The sequence below is a fragment of the Bombus vancouverensis genome, chromosome 7 (assembly GCF_051014615.1).
Source record: "Bombus vancouverensis nearcticus chromosome 7, iyBomVanc1_principal, whole genome shotgun sequence".
Lineage (NCBI taxonomy): Eukaryota > Metazoa > Arthropoda > Insecta > Hymenoptera > Apidae > Bombus > Bombus vancouverensis.
The window spans coordinates 14,583,618-14,599,946 of NC_134917.1; the positions used below are offsets into that span (position 1 = coordinate 14,583,618).

The 16,329-nt window shown below is 29.4% G+C and overlaps 5 protein-coding genes across 7 annotated transcripts; 3 read left to right on the forward strand and 2 right to left on the reverse strand.

Moving 5' to 3' along the window:
- Nucleotides 1-4: 4 nt before the first annotated feature.
- ERp60 (disulfide-isomerase A3) lies at nucleotides 5-4,768 on the reverse strand. The gene is made up of 7 exons (XM_033329306.2): nucleotides 4,629-4,768; nucleotides 4,458-4,549; nucleotides 2,046-2,453; nucleotides 1,501-1,732; nucleotides 1,225-1,433; nucleotides 1,035-1,145; nucleotides 5-956 (listed from the first exon to the last, which is right to left on the reverse strand). The coding sequence occupies exons 3-7, from the start codon at nucleotides 2,189-2,191 to the stop codon at nucleotides 182-184; spliced, it is 1,473 nt and encodes a 490-aa protein (XP_033185197.2). The 5' UTR covers nucleotides 2,192-2,453; nucleotides 4,458-4,549; nucleotides 4,629-4,768; the 3' UTR covers nucleotides 5-181.
- Alas (5-aminolevulinate synthase) lies at nucleotides 4,015-7,884 on the forward strand. Its single transcript, XM_033329276.2, has 4 exons — nucleotides 4,015-4,224; nucleotides 5,785-5,842; nucleotides 6,079-7,364; nucleotides 7,436-7,884. Exons 1-4 carry the CDS (start codon nucleotides 4,222-4,224, stop codon nucleotides 7,685-7,687), a joined length of 1,599 nt encoding a protein of 532 aa, XP_033185167.1. The 5' UTR covers nucleotides 4,015-4,221; the 3' UTR covers nucleotides 7,688-7,884.
- Nucleotides 7,885-8,017: 133 nt separating this feature from the next.
- Nucleotides 8,018-9,285, forward strand: RpL18A (ribosomal protein L18A). Its single transcript, XM_033329444.2, has 3 exons — nucleotides 8,018-8,177; nucleotides 8,619-8,798; nucleotides 8,873-9,285. Exons 1-3 carry the CDS (start codon nucleotides 8,160-8,162, stop codon nucleotides 9,206-9,208), a joined length of 534 nt encoding a protein of 177 aa, XP_033185335.1. The 5' UTR covers nucleotides 8,018-8,159; the 3' UTR covers nucleotides 9,209-9,285.
- Nucleotides 9,286-9,505: 220 nt separating this feature from the next.
- On the forward strand, nucleotides 9,506-10,927 carry LOC117154399 (F-box only protein 44). The gene is made up of 3 exons (XM_033329355.2): nucleotides 9,506-10,419; nucleotides 10,504-10,647; nucleotides 10,720-10,927. Exons 1-3 carry the CDS (start codon nucleotides 9,865-9,867, stop codon nucleotides 10,879-10,881), a joined length of 861 nt encoding a protein of 286 aa, XP_033185246.1. The 5' UTR covers nucleotides 9,506-9,864; the 3' UTR covers nucleotides 10,882-10,927.
- A 322-nt stretch (nucleotides 10,928-11,249) lies between these two features.
- Nucleotides 11,250-16,302, reverse strand: in (inturned planar cell polarity protein). Of its 3 annotated transcripts, none has more exons than XM_033334828.2 (12): nucleotides 16,223-16,302; nucleotides 14,958-15,852; nucleotides 14,569-14,872; nucleotides 14,211-14,483; nucleotides 14,040-14,111; nucleotides 13,706-13,962; nucleotides 13,529-13,618; nucleotides 13,107-13,449; nucleotides 12,705-13,039; nucleotides 12,287-12,615; nucleotides 12,003-12,169; nucleotides 11,250-11,917 (listed from the first exon to the last, which is right to left on the reverse strand). In XM_033334828.2, the coding sequence occupies exons 2-12, from the start codon at nucleotides 15,113-15,115 to the stop codon at nucleotides 11,432-11,434; spliced, it is 2,814 nt and encodes a 937-aa protein (XP_033190719.1). In that variant the 5' UTR covers nucleotides 15,116-15,852; nucleotides 16,223-16,302; the 3' UTR covers nucleotides 11,250-11,431. The 3 variants fall into 3 exon arrangements, with proteins under 3 accessions (XP_033190719.1, XP_076476218.1, XP_076476217.1); XM_076620103.1 differs by having other exon boundaries at nucleotides 16,218-16,269; XM_076620102.1 differs by lacking the exon at nucleotides 16,223-16,302 and adding an exon at nucleotides 15,973-16,081.
- Between the last annotated feature and the right edge of the window lie 27 nt (nucleotides 16,303-16,329).

Here is a 16,329-nt window from a genome sequence, read left to right on the forward strand (position 1 = left end):
GTCATATTACCAAATGTCTTTAATTTCTTTCATTCATAAAATTTTTAGCTTTTACGTTTTTAACTACATGCCACTTTTTTCACACTTATAAATCGTACAAGGAAAATTTCACTCCAAGCTTTGTTGCTGAGACTTACGTAAAAATTGTAATAAACAACTCCACATCTTAATGTGAACAAATTTACAATTCATCACTTTTCGGCTTAACAGTCTTTCCCTTACGATCAAATCCTTTTAATTCATTGGTCGCGTGCTTAGCAATATACTTGATGAAATCATCAAGCTCCCTGCCACCTTCATATTTTACTGGATTATTCTTGGAGTTTTTGGGCGCCCAATAAAGTGTTGGAAATCCTCGAACTTCGTACGGGGCAGGAACATCATTAGCAGTGGCATCAAACTTCACAATCTCGATATCTTCGGTCGCAAGTTTCTCACCTAATTCATCGTAAATAGGTGCCAGTTTCTTGCAATGACCGCACCAAGGTGCATAAAATTCAATTAATGTATCTTTGTTATTGTTTGTAACAATTTCATCGAAGTTTCGGGCTACTCCAATTTTAACATTTCCAGTGTTATCTTCAGGTATTGGTTCAGATTTTAGATATGGTTCTAGAGTGCCAGCTTCTATATCTTTTAAGAATGCCTCAAATGTATCGACAGAAAATTCATCCTTCATAACGAACTTTTGGTTATTAGCATTTCTTGCTAAAACAACAGGTTTATCACCCTTAACAAAATCAATTCCAAAATCATTTAATTCGTGCTGGAAGTCGTCTTTGGAAGAAATAGCGAAATTTAACTTGGGGAAGTCCTTAGCAACTTTGATGATTCTATTACGCCAGTAGTTTGTACCCTTCGGATTCTTAACATAATCCACTGCATAGTATGCAACAACTAATGGATTTTTAAACTCTCTTTCATTATCCCGGGTACGAACGCCCGCAATACCAAAGCTGGAATACACATTTAATTAAAAACGATACTTATGATTTAAATATCGTATTAGTAAAACAAATATTCGTGAAACTTACTAATTTTTATTAATGAATTCTTGAATGTCACCCATAGACTCTACATATTTCACAGTGTTTGATTCAAATTTGTTCTGTAAAATTTTTGGTCTATATAGAACTATAGCATTCCTAAAAATCAAGAAAATATATTTTATTTTATGTGTAATTTTAGTCTTAAAGTAAATTTATGACAATGTAAATAAATTACTTATGTCCTTCTTTCTCTAAAAGTGATTTTGCTGTTGTATGTGCAAATCTAACTTTTTCTTTAAGTTTCTTAGAAACAGCATGGAAGGATGTCGCTAAGGCTGAGTCTTCCTTTTCAAAGAAACCTACAACGCTTACTTCATCAGAGTCTAAGAATGATTTCAAACAAGTTTCTCCACTTAATTCTTTAGATGCTGGACCAACTTGTGCCTAGAATACATCATAGGTACTTATATAAGATGATTAAATAATTTGTATATATCAAAATCCTATTTACCTTCATATATTTGGCAATACCAGCAGCTTCTCTAGGTCCATTGTAATCGCTAACAAAATCACCTCTAGAAAAGATTTTCAATGTTGGATAACCACTAACTGAGTATTTGTTGCAGCTATCCTTTCCACTTTCTGTGCAATCTACTTTGGCAAGAGTAATTGGAGGATCATTACCCAAGAGCATTTCAGCAGCTTTTGCATATTCTGGTTTTAATCGTTTGCAATGACCACACCTGAAAATTTAGTATTCACATAGGTAAAAAATTAGTTTCAAGTGTAAAATTAAATTATTTTTATATTCACAGAAGTCGTACAAGTTAAAATAATAACAGTTCCTTTATATAGAAACAAGAATAAGAATTTCAAATGTAACACATTCTCAACTATTAACGTGTCATAAGCCGGTATACTTGAAATTATCGAAATCGGAACTTAGAAAATACCTCCTTTGATCAATTTTCTTACAATTACAGTTGGAACAATAGAACAATAAAACAATAAAATTATTTTTGTTTCTATACAATTATCGTAAAAGAAACTACTTACCATGGTGCATAAAACATAACAAGCGTGTTCTCAAGCCGCTCTAATTCATGGCTAAAAGTATCATCGGTAAGTTCCACCACATCTTTTTCTTCAGCCAAGACATTAACGAAGATCAAGGAAAGGAAGGTAAAATACTTGAGCAACATTGTAGACAACAGTACTTGTTTCTAAATCAAATTCGGAACGCAATCTTTCTTCTAAAGACACTGCCTGTCGAAGACGTGGCTTTTGTTATAAGTTAGGGTAGCCACGCAGTGCTGTCGTGTTCTGATTGGCCGTTGCTTCTGAATGTGTGTGATATATTTCCTTTACACAAGATTCGACACCTACACACTCGACTAAGGCAAGATTCCGAACAACTCACAGTAACAAAATGTATTTCGTCGACGTTCGCTTTGGTGGGGAAAACTGAAAAAGAATTTATAACAGTATCATTGCAAAGAATCTCTTCCGTCACGGGATGATCTACTTTAAATATAAACCATGATGTTTAGCGTAAATATATTTTAACATTAATACGACCGCTTGAATACATGTCTTATATAATTTAATTACTTATTTAATTTAAGTATAGCAACAATACTGGTAATAATCATAACATAAGAAATAAATTAGTAATGATATGCAATAATTAAATTTAAAATGAATTTATTTTGTCGAAATATCACAATACTAATACTAGTACTGGAGTATCGATATTAAAAACTTGATACATATTAATTTTAAATCATGACATTTATCAATTATATATGAAAAGTTCGGTTCTAAATTTAAATACATTGAAAAATGGTAATCTCAGATCCCTCTAGAGTAATCAGCGTGAACTAAATAGGATCATTGCCCGTGGCTTTTTCAAACAATGGCTGTTAAAACAAGAGTCAAATTAAAATTTTAAAAAATCGTGGTTCATATTTTACATCACTTAATTTCTTAATTGAAAATTATTTTGTAGTAATATATACTTCTATAGTTGAAATAATAAAATGTAACAATTTTATTTGTGTATAGCGTATATTGTGTATAAAAATTTATAATTATTCTATGTGAAATAGATAAACAATAAAAATAAACATACATGTTGATGACAACAAAATATTGATTTTGGGAACATTTGATTTAAAGAAGTTATTTATTTAAATTAAACTAATTACGAGATACTAGAAATCGATTACAAGCGGTTTGAATTAACAAAAAGCTTTTTATTATTACACATATATGTACGTAAAATTCCGAATAAAATGTCGGACTAAAAAAAGACTTGTGCAACAATAAAAACGTAAAGGAGTATCTCAGATTACATAATAATCTAATCGTGACAATGTTTAAGCACACAGATCAATGTATTTTTCATATTACTTATCCAAACTTATCATATATATATTGATATATTACTTATCAAAACTTATCATTTTACACAGAATTTCGGATAAAATGATTACAAAGTGAAGAATATATTATGTTTTGTCACTTGAGTTATCCATTACTACAAAGCGCGATATTTGCTTATACAATATTAACAGACATGTTGCTATTGCAAGACATTGAAAAGTCACTTACATAATATTATCGTATTAACAATAACTATAATTATAATAATGCAAAAAATCTAGCATATAGAATTTCGGACAGCGATAAGAAATGATTCTTAATACAAAAGAGTTTGTTAACATTGTTATGATCAAAGATAAAAATATAAAGATAAAAATATATAAAAAAATGAATAAAACAAATATATAAAAAATGACAAAGTAATATAAAAAGACATCAAGTGTGTTGCTATTGCTATGTTTTCTTAGGATACAATGATATTTATTGATTTGATTAACGTTAAATAATTAATTATATGTGGAAATGCGCGTATGCATTTGTAGTAGTGTTATATATGTAGCCGCAATAAAGCATATTTTGACGCACAAACTTATTAAATGTGAATGGAATTGTAATAATCCTTTAAACGATAGTGATTGGTCGTTTGTCTGTGTCTAGCGTGAACATGAATTTGCAGAATGAAAAGGAAAAGCCTTATGTAACCAAAACGGGGATACGGGGAACAAAAGCATAATTTGGTTAGTTGCAAAGACGCTGTGTTATCTTGTGTTACAAAATATTAGGAAGACGAGAATTTTATTTATCTTTCCTATTTAACTAACGCTACAGATATCGATTAGCATGCATTATGGTAAGTGTTTGTGACATTATTGCAATAAAATTTAATGTTCCATGCATTCATCATATGGATATTCAAATATTTATACATTTTATTAAAACTTTTAATACTTAATACAAGTAATTAATATAAGTAAAAATCAAATGGAAAGAAAAACTTGAATAGATTTGATATCTTTCTCTATAATACATTATGTCTGCTATTAAATTGAATTGATCGTTAAATATTCCGTGTAAGATTCGTACCTTGTTGATAAATGTTGTGAATGAATTACTAAATGTTCCCTTGCATATCAGTTTTCTCAACTAAGCAATTATACGGTACTGATGTTTATATCCTGGAAAATAAATTGATAACAGTATTTGATAATTGATTCATTTCATTTCAAAATCATAATGAAATTAATGATTTATCACCTAATTGCGCATGACAATTTTTCAAAGATTAATGGAAGTAGCCCTACGCATAACAAATTCGATATCGTCCGATCGCTCGAATCGACCCAATCTTTTTGAGACTATTAATAAGCGAACTTCGCAAAACTAATACATCAATTGCGAGCATTGCAAGCTGCGAGTTACATAGAAATGTAAGGATAGAGTAGTCGAGTCATATGATACTATGTAAGTAAATGCGATATTGGAGTAGAAAGGGAATGCTGTATAGAGGCCCCTTCTGTCCTTGTCTAATAACGCATGCACACTTGTACAGTAGTATGTACAGTCTAACGCCGATCAACTAGCGTCATTGTGCATACCTGATTAGACAAGGACAGAAGGGGCCTCTATGTAGCGTTCGCTTTTTATTCCAATACTGCTTTTTCAGCTCTCATGTCAGCTTCTATCTTTATATCTCTATAGTTGTAATTTTATGTTGTGACAGAGATGACTAGCTTGGGGTTATGACCTAGTTATCTTTAAGAGCATAGACTTATACAGATGTAATCACGGGGAAGAAACTCCAGTAGAGGGGGTAAGGCTTTTAACTTCCAAAGGTGTGCTTCATAAATTGGTCGTAACTATAGCGCTGCAGTGGATTTGTTAGACTTTTACATTTAGCGCCACCTTTGCCTCTGAAGGTAAAGCAGGCATAAACTAAACTGTTTTTCATAACTTTTTTCAATGTACTTAAAGTAAACATACAATATTTTATGTGTTACAGAAAAATGTTGTTCAAATAAATGTAGATTTACATAATAGAGTAGAGTTTGGTTGTAAACACGATCGTATTGTAGATTGCAAACACAGAGCGCGCTACACGATAAAGCCTACGAAATCAACTGAAGCGCCTTATTTGAGAAACATCTCCAACACACAAGAGCCATACTCCCACCAACGGAGTTTCCAGATCTGGTATATGACAATACGACCGTGATTCTGACTTCGTAACTTATCCCTACCCTCCACCTGCATTAATATGTATACCATACATTTAGTGCCTACCTGTCGGTGTGATAGGTTTTAGATCTGCTATCCAATTTTTTCATAAAATTGAGTTTATTTGATTATCAATCACAGTATTCAAGTTTCTCTCACCTTGATAATTAAATGTATTAAATTTTTTATATTTCAGTTTGTTCGGCAATATATCCATTACGTCAACGTGTATCATTTATCCAGTGTTATAACAGGTAACACATTTTTGACTTTTGAAATGTCGTATCATCATGACTTGTAGTTTCACTTTTTCTTTCATCGACTTTATTTTTTATACAACTGACCTCGATACCTTCTTTATTTAAGCGAAATAATTCTTTATCATTTAAACAATCGCATTTATTACATAATTTTTTAAAATATATGTCAATTAACAATAATATTATGTGTAACCTTTATACCATATATATTTCGATTTTATATGTTTTAGGCAACTTAAAAAACATGCCCTGTCCATTTTTGACACATCTTTCTGCAAATTACATTCGTAATTATGGAGCTTCTGTAATTATGAACTACCGTCAGCTTTGTCCAGTGATGTCTCAATTTTTTAGCACTCAAGTAAATAGTACTGAGTCTGAAAAGATTGAAAAAGCTATAAATAGTCAATGTCCATTTCTTGCTAAAGAACAAAATGCTGTAAAAGTAGCTAGTCCTATAGTTGAGGAAGATATTATCAATGTATCACCTTTAGAATCAAAGGAAAAAGGAAGCTTTCCATATGAAGAATTTTTTCATGAACAAATTATGAAAAAGAAAAAAGACCATTCTTATAGAGTGTTTAAAAAAGTTAATCGTTTAGCAGAAAGTTTTCCAATTGGAATAGAATATTCTTGGGGTGAGAAACCTATCACTGTTTGGTGTTCTAATGATTATTTAGGGATGTCACGACATCCAGCAGTGACAAATTCTGTTCGAGAAGCATTGAATAAATTTGGTGCAGGAGCAGGAGGAACTAGAAATATATCCGGAAATTCCATAGGGCACGAGATCTTAGAAAAAAGACTTGCTTCTTTGCATCAGAAAGAAGCTGGCTTATTATTTACCTCTTGTTTTGTTGCTAATGACTCCACCTTATATACTTTAGCAAAACTTTTACCACATTGTCACATCTTCTCCGATGCTGGAAATCATGCATCCATGATTCAGGGTATAAGAAATAGTGGAGTACCAAAACATATTTTTAGGCACAATGATGTAAAACATCTTGAAGAATTACTTTCCAAAGTAGACAAAACTGTACCAAAAATCGTAGCATTTGAAACAGTACATTCTATGACTGGTGATATATGTCCTTTAGAAGACTTATGTGATATTGCACATAAATACAATGCTTTAACATTTGTTGATGAAGTTCATGCTGTTGGATTATATGGCTATTCAGGTGCTGGCATTGGAGAGAGAGATTGGGTGCTTCATAAAATGGATATTATATCTGGTACCTTGGGAAAAGCTTTTGGCAATATGGGTGGTTACATTGTTGGATCCACTAAATTAATAGATATGATACGAAGTTATGCAGCAGGTTTTATTTTTACGACCTCATTACCACCAACAGTACTATATGGTACCTTAACAGCGGTTGAAATTTTAACTTCAGATGAAGGAAGATCATTAAGGGCTAGTCATCAAAAAAATGTAGCTTATATGAAATCTATTTTAACAGCTGCAGGTCTTCCATTAGAACAATCACCTTCTCACATTATACCGATAAAAGTAAATTTCCTTTATATTAGGTTTTCTACGCATTATTAATATTATTACATTAAATTACAATTGTCTTTCAGATTGGAGATCCATTATTATGTAGTCAATTAGCTGATTTATTAATAAAAGATAAGGGGCATTATGTTCAAGCCATCAATTATCCAACTGTTCCAAAGGGTGAAGAAAAATTAAGACTTGCCCCAACTCCAAAACATACTCTATCTATGATGGATCAGTTTGTAAAAGACATATTACATGTCTTTCATCGATTGAATATACCGACGGTCGAACATAAGCCAGACAACATTCCATGTGCAATTCGAGTTCATTGATAAATATTAAATTTAAATGAATAAACTATCAAAAATTTGTATAATATAAATATAATTTATTTATGTACACAAATTTATATTATGTGAATACTTTTGCTGTTGAACAAGCATCTATTTATGGTGAAATATAAAAGAAGTTTAATCAAAGTTAATTTTATTACATAAAACATTCAATAAAACATTATTTAATAATATAATAGTATTTAATTACTCAGCAAATCTCTTGTAATAATAAGATTATATATATAATATTGCAACAGTTAGTTTTACTTTGGTATAGTATAAAAGCATACGAAATTGTATTCGAGATGAATAGATCAGATTGTATAAGATTATTAAGCCTACAATCTATACTACATTTTGTCTATGGTTAAATCATATTTCACTAGAAAATTAAATGGTTCCGTTTCCGAAGTAACCAAAAATCCCTTGATCTTTTTCCGGTTTATCATCGTGTTGTACGCACAGCAAAATGAAAGCCAAGGGTGAAGTAAGTAAATATTTAAAATTATCTTTGAAAACTAAATTTGCCACTTAAGGAAAATCCTCTTTAATACCTATATTTTGTAAATTGTAATAGTTTATTCAAAATTATAAAAGTGATAATTAGATGACATATTAACAGTGACTAACCTAACACTTTATGGTCGCTAACACATGTTCATGTATGATTTAAAGCTTTAATAATTTTTATATTTTGTTAAATTGAAGTACAAAATACGGTAGATATCAGCGTAGAATAATTTATATTTTCATCTCCATATACAATATAGTTAATGTGAAAGAAATTGGCTTTAAAGCATTTAATTTAATTTAAACTTAATTAAGAAAAAGGAAAGAAACAATTGTATATACAAGAAACAAGTGTATAGATACTAAATAAAATTGTATATATATTAGAAATAATCTCTCTACAACATTCTTTGTACAGTTGAAGGAGTTTGAAGTAATCGGTCGTAAGTTACCGACCGAAAAAGAGACAACTACACCGCTGTATAAAATGAGAATATTTGCACCTGACGCTATCGTCGCAAAATCTAGATTTTGGTATTTTTTACGCCAACTCAAAAAATTTAAGAAATCTACGGGAGAAATTGTTTCTTTGAAACAGGTAATTGTTACATATATTGAACACTAATACAAAGCTTTTATTAAATATTTTATCCTAAATATATTATCTTTCAGATACCAGAAAAATCTCCAGTCAAAATCAAGAATTTTGGAATTTGGTTAAGATATGACTCAAGGTCTGGAACTCATAATATGTATAGAGAATATAGAGATCTCTCTGTCAGTGGTGCTGTAACGCAATGCTACAGAGATATGGGAGCTCGTCATCGTGCCCGTGCTCATTCAATTCAGATCATTAAAGTCGAAGTTGTAAAAGCGGCAAATTGTAGAAGACCTCAAGTCAAACAATTCCACGATTCGAAAATTAAATTCCCATTGCCAAAACGTATTCATCATAGGAATCGTATGCCACTTTTCAGTGTTCGAAAACCACGTACCTATTTTCTTTAAATACTTTGAATTAAATGATTTGCATATTGACATCAAATATATTACTCTAAATGAAATAAAACATCTATTATAATGCACTACCTTGTCAATTGTTTACCTGAGTTAATACATATATATAATCCCATTTTTGTCTTCTAAGTAATTTTTATAATTTTTACAATTTTAAAATTTTACTATAAATAGTTATATAAACTAATTGAATTTTTTACCTTCGTTAAATTGTATAATGATGTCAAAATTGTTTACATAAACATATTACTACTACAATTACGCATGTACTTAGTTTGTAATGATTCATAAATGAATCATTACTATTAATTGGATTTGACTTCAATGTTGAAACTTGTATAGATTCTTAACTTTTTTATCGTTTTGATTGAAATAACGAAGCTAATAAATGTAAGTGATAGTTTTATTAAAACAATCCAAGTCCAGTCAATAGTTTCATTAAAGCAGTTCGAGAAGGTTATGTAAATAACTCATATTTGAAGAAGCATATGTAATTTTTTAAGTTCTATTTACATTCTTAAATTTTAAAATTATTCTAAACATCAAAATTGTACAAATAAAAGGCAGAAAATATTCTTCCGAAAATTAATATCAATAGTTTTACTATATTATTTATCAAAACAATTATTATTTATTCCTAAATAAAAATGGGACAGTTTCATGGCAGTGGTATGAATACTCGCGTGATGTACGATGAAAAAAGTGATAATGGATTAGTTCTTGGTGGAAAATATTTACCAGAAGAATTATTAGCAGAAATTTTTTGTTATGTTGATTATAAATCATTATTAAATTGTCAATTGGTTTGCAAACTTTGGAAAATTTTAATTCAAACTTACGTTTGGCGTAAAAAAGCAGAAATTTCTTTCGGTCGATCACTTCTTTTGTATAAAGAAGTGCCCTGGCATGTGTATTATCTGATGTGTAAAAAGAGACCTTTTGAAAGAAACTTAGTGAAAAATCATTCTGGAGAATGTGGAAGAGATAAGTACTGGAAAATTCTTAGTGAAGGTGGTGATTGTTGGAAAGTAGAAAATCCTCCAGTGGGAGTTCCACCTTTGCCAAATAACGAACTTATTTTTGAAGGAAAACAATTCTGTTTTGTTACTTCTCACCAAAGTTGCACTAAAGCACAAATAATTGACCTAGAAGTCGAAGGATTGACACCATATATTCTAGATGAGTTACAGCCTATAATAGTGGTATTACAAAATTTTAATTGTACTTAATGTAAACTTTTGTAGAAAACATATTACCTATATTATTATTTATATTTATGTTTATAGGTGAGTGAATGGTACAGTTGTCGTTGGGATTGTCCAGCTATATATGAATGTGCTATCAAATTATTAGGGAAAAATAATAATGTCATAGACCTTTTTCACTTTCGTGATAGTATTGAAGGGGAAAAACAAAATCAGTGGCACCAGGTATATTTTATACATATAATATAAATATAAAATGTTGTAGAAATAATAAAATACATTTACATTTTCCTTCAGATGTCACATGAGTTTAAAAACTATGGACGTGGACTCAGAAAAATTTCTTTCTATCATGGTGGTGCTGATAAATTATTTTGGGCTGGACACTATGGTAGTAAAATGGCAGGCGCATGTGTATATGTGAAAATTCCTACTTGTCAACTTCACGAAAATGAATAAATCAATATATCACCTAATGTGGACTAATAAAATATAATGCAGAATATGTTATTGAATGAAATTGAAGTAAATTTTTATTAAAAATATGAATCATGTTCATACGATTAGAAACTATTTTCAAAATATTTATATTATTCAAAGTACATTTCGTTATAAATATTTGTATATCTTATCATTGAGTTATTAAGAATATTTATTAAACTGTATATAAAAGTTACAATGTAACATGAATTTTAAGCATATATAATATATAATGTTGTATAATATAATGATTATAATGATTAATATTTTGTGCAAACTTACATAAATGATATAAATGTACATGTAATATCATATTTTATAAATGTTGTATAATTATAAAAAATAAAAGTATTTAATGCTCTATATTTTTTAAAATCTCTTAAGATATATGAATAAAAAAACAATTAAAATATCTAAAGAAGAAAAAATTTGTTTTTTTTAAATCAAATATTTAACATTAATAAAATAGTAAAATGTTATTGATTTTTAAAAATTTTAAGAAATGAAGACATTTTAAAAGGACTAAAACTTATGTTAGCGTGTGTAATGAATGTAATTTAAATGCTATTTCAATTAAATTTTGTGGTGCAGAATCCTGATAACATACATACAACTCCTTTGGATGGGGAGTTGTATATAATCGACCAACAACCCAATAAGTTAAATTTTCCCATTCAAATAACACTCCATGCTCCTTAACAGCAATTAAACTCTTATTAATGACAGTTTTGTCCACATCTGAGTTTAACATAGTTTTAAATCTTACTGTATTATGTAGCAATTTATGAATAATATGAACACATTTATTAAAATTAATAAGGAAATTAGGATTTTTTGCTAAATGTTCTAGTGGGTTTGAGGATAGAAGAATTCCTTCAATCATGTCCAAGTGTATATAATGATATAAATAATTCTTATCACCCACTGTCAATACTTTTGGTACTAAATATTCAGCTTGATTTAATAAATTTTCTCTTATATTAGATATGTCCATATTTAACATTCGACAATCATTCTACAATAATATACTTTATGTAAATTGTCTAAGATAACAGAATAATGGAGAACAAATATTTTAATAAATTTATTATATTGATTACCTTATACACATCAAGATCAGAATCGCTATCATCAGAATATCTTGATCTACTAACAATTTTCTCTCTTGTTGCTCGTCTTCCTAATATAGGCAATGCTTCATCGCTTATTTCACTAATTCCACCAGTTCCTTGACTTAATGAATCCTCTGACGTATGCAAAGAGTATACTAAAGTAAGATAAAATTGTATTTTTTTAAAATTTGTATTACATGTACATATTATTACATGTATACTATATGTATACTACATAATCGAAAATAATAAAAACAAATAATTTTATTTACCTGATCCTAAAATTACAGGACATTCTTCTGTATTACGTTTTTTTAGAATTGAAGGTATTTCTTGAGATCTTTTGTTAATACTTAAAGTATGAGGTGGTTTGACAGATAAATTTTGCACATCTGTTGATTTTATGAGACCTAAAATATTCTCAGCGATACTAGATGATGGTTTTACAGGCACAGGATCTTCATAAGTTATTACTTCAGGTCTAGTATTTGATGAAATCCATTTAGCTGCTAATGTTGTTACCCCTATTTTTTGTATATGCTTTAAAGTCTCCTGAGCTTCTTCTACATAAAATATATCTGGACCTATAGTTTCGCTGCATCTATAGAAACATTTTTAAATGATGCATACAAAAGTTTTAAGAGAATGACTAAGTCAATAAAAAGTATAATAGAAGCTATAAAAAATTACTTTGCAGTACATCCACCAGATTCTAGAAGAACTGCTAATAAATCATGTCCATAACCAACAACGAGTAAGTACCATTTTCCATTGAGAACAAATGGTTGATTATTTTTGTTTTCTATATCGTTACGATTACATGAAGAAGGATATACTTTTTTCCAAATAACAAGACTCTTTACAGGTTCGTTATTTATCAAATTTAAAATACAATTTTGCCTAAGATAAGATTCTACTTCAATTAAATCACTGTGTGTTAAATGAGATCCAAGAAGATAATGTTTATGATAAATACAACTACCCAAAATTGTATATAACCTTTGACAGTCCATAGGATCTTCATTCTGAAAGCATAATATTATTTTTCATCATTATTTATTTTCTCTTATTATTTCATTATACAATACATACCCAATCTCTGTAATCCATGGCTTCCATTTCACTTAAAGCTGCATCAATTTGAATTTGTGCATCTCTTGATAACTCTATAAAATTTGCAACTGAAAAGGTGCTTGTAAATTTGTAACTTTCCATACTTTCAATATCATTATGAATCTCCATACATGAGGTGGTTAATCCTGCATTGTTTGCATAACTCTTTATGTCTAATAATCGTTCAATAACTAAAATAAAGAAATGATCTAAAGAAGAATGAGTTTCTTCAGGTGTGAAACATTTTTTCAGTGACTGATATGCAAATTCTAATGTTCTCACTATATCACATGATAAATTGACAGCTTCTTCAAGGCTACAACTAGAAATATTAAAAACAATTTAAACCGAATACATATGTATATTTATATTTATTTATTCTTATATAAATTATAGTCTACCATTTTTTTGGTAATGCCATTAAAAATAGTTCATCATTTCGAGGTGTGTATACAACATGAATTTCCTCTTCTGCTATCTGTATTGTTGTACTATAAAAGTTGTACTATAAAATATGATTGCATATATGTTATAAAGATTATGTATTTATATGGAGTAATAAAACCATTCAATTATACCTTGTAGGTTGTAGGCCTCCAATTCCTGGTAGTAAATGATTAAGGGTTATAAAAGCTCCTCTTGCTGTGCACAAAATAGAATGCATATTTTTGCTTTCGGACCGAGGAAATGCATATAAAACACCTTGTAGTTCAGGTCCCACTTCTGAAAGTTCTGTGGTTTGTAGATATAATACACCAAGTGGATAATCTACTATTGAATGCATTAAATCTTTACTTTCCTCTTTATTCAACAGTCTTTGTACCAATACAGATTGCTAATGACAGAAAACATCATGCTTTTAGTTCTATAAATTCTCTAAATTATATATATATTATCTAAAATTGTAATTACTTTAGGACAATTTAATCCAGACAATGTTGCTGTAACATCAACACCTGCAACTCTTTGTAATTCTAATGTTACCTAAACAAAAAATGAAAATTGATTATGATAAAGTATTTTATATTTTCACAAGATAATAACAATATAAATTTATAATATGTACTAGATTTTAATTCTTACATTTGTTGAAACAGTTATTTCAGATAATATGTGATCCAAATTTTGATATGTAACATTATTTGAATTCACACTTCGTAGCCAATCTCCAATTTTAATATTTTTATTTTTCATTGCTTCTCCATCTGGTATAAATCCAGCAACCATGATACGTGTTTTGTCTGAAAAAACACCTGGGATAATTCCAAAATATGCTTCACACAATGTGGCTCTTCTTCCCAGTTTATGTCGTCTATCTGGATCAACCCATAGTATAACTTCGCGAATTTCACCTGCCTGCAAAATTCACAAAATAAATTTTTATATAAAGTATAGTATTATTATTATTGGGAATGCTCAAATTTTAATTGCAATCATTTACTTGAAAATCTCTAAAAGTGACTTCTTTAATTGTAGTTCCATCTTTTCCCGAATTTCCAATATTGTTTACTGTGATATTGAAATTGCCTTTTTTATTTCTTGTGCTCAAACGTTTACTCTCCTTACGTCTTATAAGTCGCATAAGTTTTCCAGCTCTAGTACTACGTCGTCGTATCAATTCTGGCTGAGAATCAAGTTTTGTTTCATTGAATGAAAATTGTTCATCATTTATATTGTCTACTAGAGATTCTATATAAATTAGTTCTCCGTTAGGGTTAATTTCTGATTCCCATTCTGCTGTGGAACTACATATAACAATTTATAACAATTGTAAAATTGCATAATAATGGTATATTCTAATAATATAAAAACGGCTAAAAAGTTAGTTACCTATCTGTATCTGAATAGTATGAACCAGTACTTGATCCACTATCACTTGCCCACCAATCATGTTCATTATCATCTTTCACATTTTCTGAAGAAAACATTTGATCAATATATTTACATTGTGATTTCAATGACACAGTCTTAGAATTTCCTTCATCCATTTCTTTTAAAACCAATTATGAAGATTTATATAGTGAAAATGTTTTCAAGGCAGATTTACCAAGAAAACTGTTGTTAAATCTTTAGTATTTCCTCTCTGTTTATACAATAGCTTATATACTATATTTAAATTTATTTGATAAAAAAGAAATTATATTAACGCTTTAATATTAAGTTTTAAAGAGAAGGTATCTAAACTATCGCTATATTCTATTTTAACACAAACTACCTATATCTTGTTTAATTAAATCATTTTCTTGAAGAGGTGATCTGTAAAGTTTAATGTCGGCGTCGGCACTCGAAAGGTGGGGAGATTTACTACAACTTTCATCTTTACCTAGCAGTAGAAAGAATTTAGGAAGTACATAATGTGAGAATAAATTAAACAAAAGAGTTTATTATTTACTATATTTTTCCTTTTGCCAATTTTTTACAGTCTAATTAAAAAGAATAAAAATTCCAACAATGTTATTTATTTCATTTCATGTCAAATGTTTTTACAAAAACAACATATAAATTAAAAGAACCGTGCTAACACGGTTAGCTGGAACTGGGCAGAGGCTGGAGCTTTGGATTCGTAACTCGTAACCGAGTAGCTCTCACTCTTCTCGGCCCTTCACCGCAGTTTGAATCCGAATTCCGGTCGATTTTCAACTGGCACTTCTGCAACTCCATTTCTTCGTAGTTGTATTGTGCTTATTTTTAACGCGGTTTATGATGATTCGGAAGCCACTTAAAACTATAAATCAACCAAAGACAAAGAAAAAGGGTAAAAAGATACCAAAAAAAAGAAGGAAGAGATGCCAAAAGATAAAGGCAAGAAGTTCTTTTCAGTGTTATGCTTTTTTCAATTACTGACCCGAAGGAAGAAAAACAAACTAAACTAAATCTCTAATTTAAAAATATTTCGATACTTATTTCAGATACTCGTTTCAAATTTACTTTGGCTTTATTTCAGTTTAGAGAACATAAAATTATTGACTTTTATTATATATTATGATAGTTTTCAATGCATAGAATCTAAAAATGCAAGTCTTAATTTTAAGAATCTACAGGTCGAAAGTTATATATATGTAAAGTTGAGCTTTTTAGCGTATTTTACACCTTACTTTGACGCCATTTTGATTTCTATCCATAATTCGTCTAAATAATGGAGTCGCCGTCTATACATAAATGCACGTGGGTAACAACCATTTTGCGACGGGATTTTAAGTTA

Bases quoted from the DNA above. Each gene is read 5' to 3' on its own strand.
- ERp60 (XM_033329306.2), bottom strand. From the start codon at position 2,191: ATGTTGCTCAAGTATTTTACCTTCCTTTCCTTGATCTTCGTTAATGTC. The intron at 1,733-2,045 runs GTAAGTAGTTTC...CTAAATTTTCAG, and splicing joins GTTATGTTTTATGCACCATG to GTGTGGTCATTGCAAACGAT. The intron at 1,146-1,224 runs GTAATTTATTTA...CTTGATTTTTAG, and splicing joins TTAGAGAAAGAAGGACATAA to GAATGCTATAGTTCTATATA.
- Alas (XM_033329276.2), top strand. The intron at 5,843-6,078 runs GTAACACATTTT...TATATGTTTTAG, and splicing joins TTTATCCAGTGTTATAACAG to GCAACTTAAAAAACATGCCC. The intron at 7,365-7,435 runs GTAAATTTCCTT...ATTGTCTTTCAG, and splicing joins CTCACATTATACCGATAAAA to ATTGGAGATCCATTATTATG.
- RpL18A (XM_033329444.2), top strand. The intron at 8,799-8,872 runs GTAATTGTTACA...ATTATCTTTCAG, and splicing joins AAATTGTTTCTTTGAAACAG to ATACCAGAAAAATCTCCAGT.
- LOC117154399 (XM_033329355.2), top strand. From the start codon at position 9,865: ATGGGACAGTTTCATGGCAGTGGTATGAATACTCGCGTGATGTACGAT. The intron at 10,420-10,503 runs GTATTACAAAAT...TTATGTTTATAG, and splicing joins AGTTACAGCCTATAATAGTG to GTGAGTGAATGGTACAGTTG. The intron at 10,648-10,719 runs GTATATTTTATA...ATTTTCCTTCAG, and splicing joins AACAAAATCAGTGGCACCAG to ATGTCACATGAGTTTAAAAA.
- in (XM_033334828.2), bottom strand. From the start codon at position 15,115: ATGGATGAAGGAAATTCTAAGACTGTGTCATTGAAATCACAATGTAAA. The intron at 13,619-13,705 runs GTATAATTGAAT...CAACTTTTATAG, and splicing joins GGAGGCCTACAACCTACAAG to TACAACAATACAGATAGCAG. The intron at 11,918-12,002 runs GTAATCAATATA...ATATTATTGTAG, and splicing joins CTGATCTTGATGTGTATAAG to AATGATTGTCGAATGTTAAA.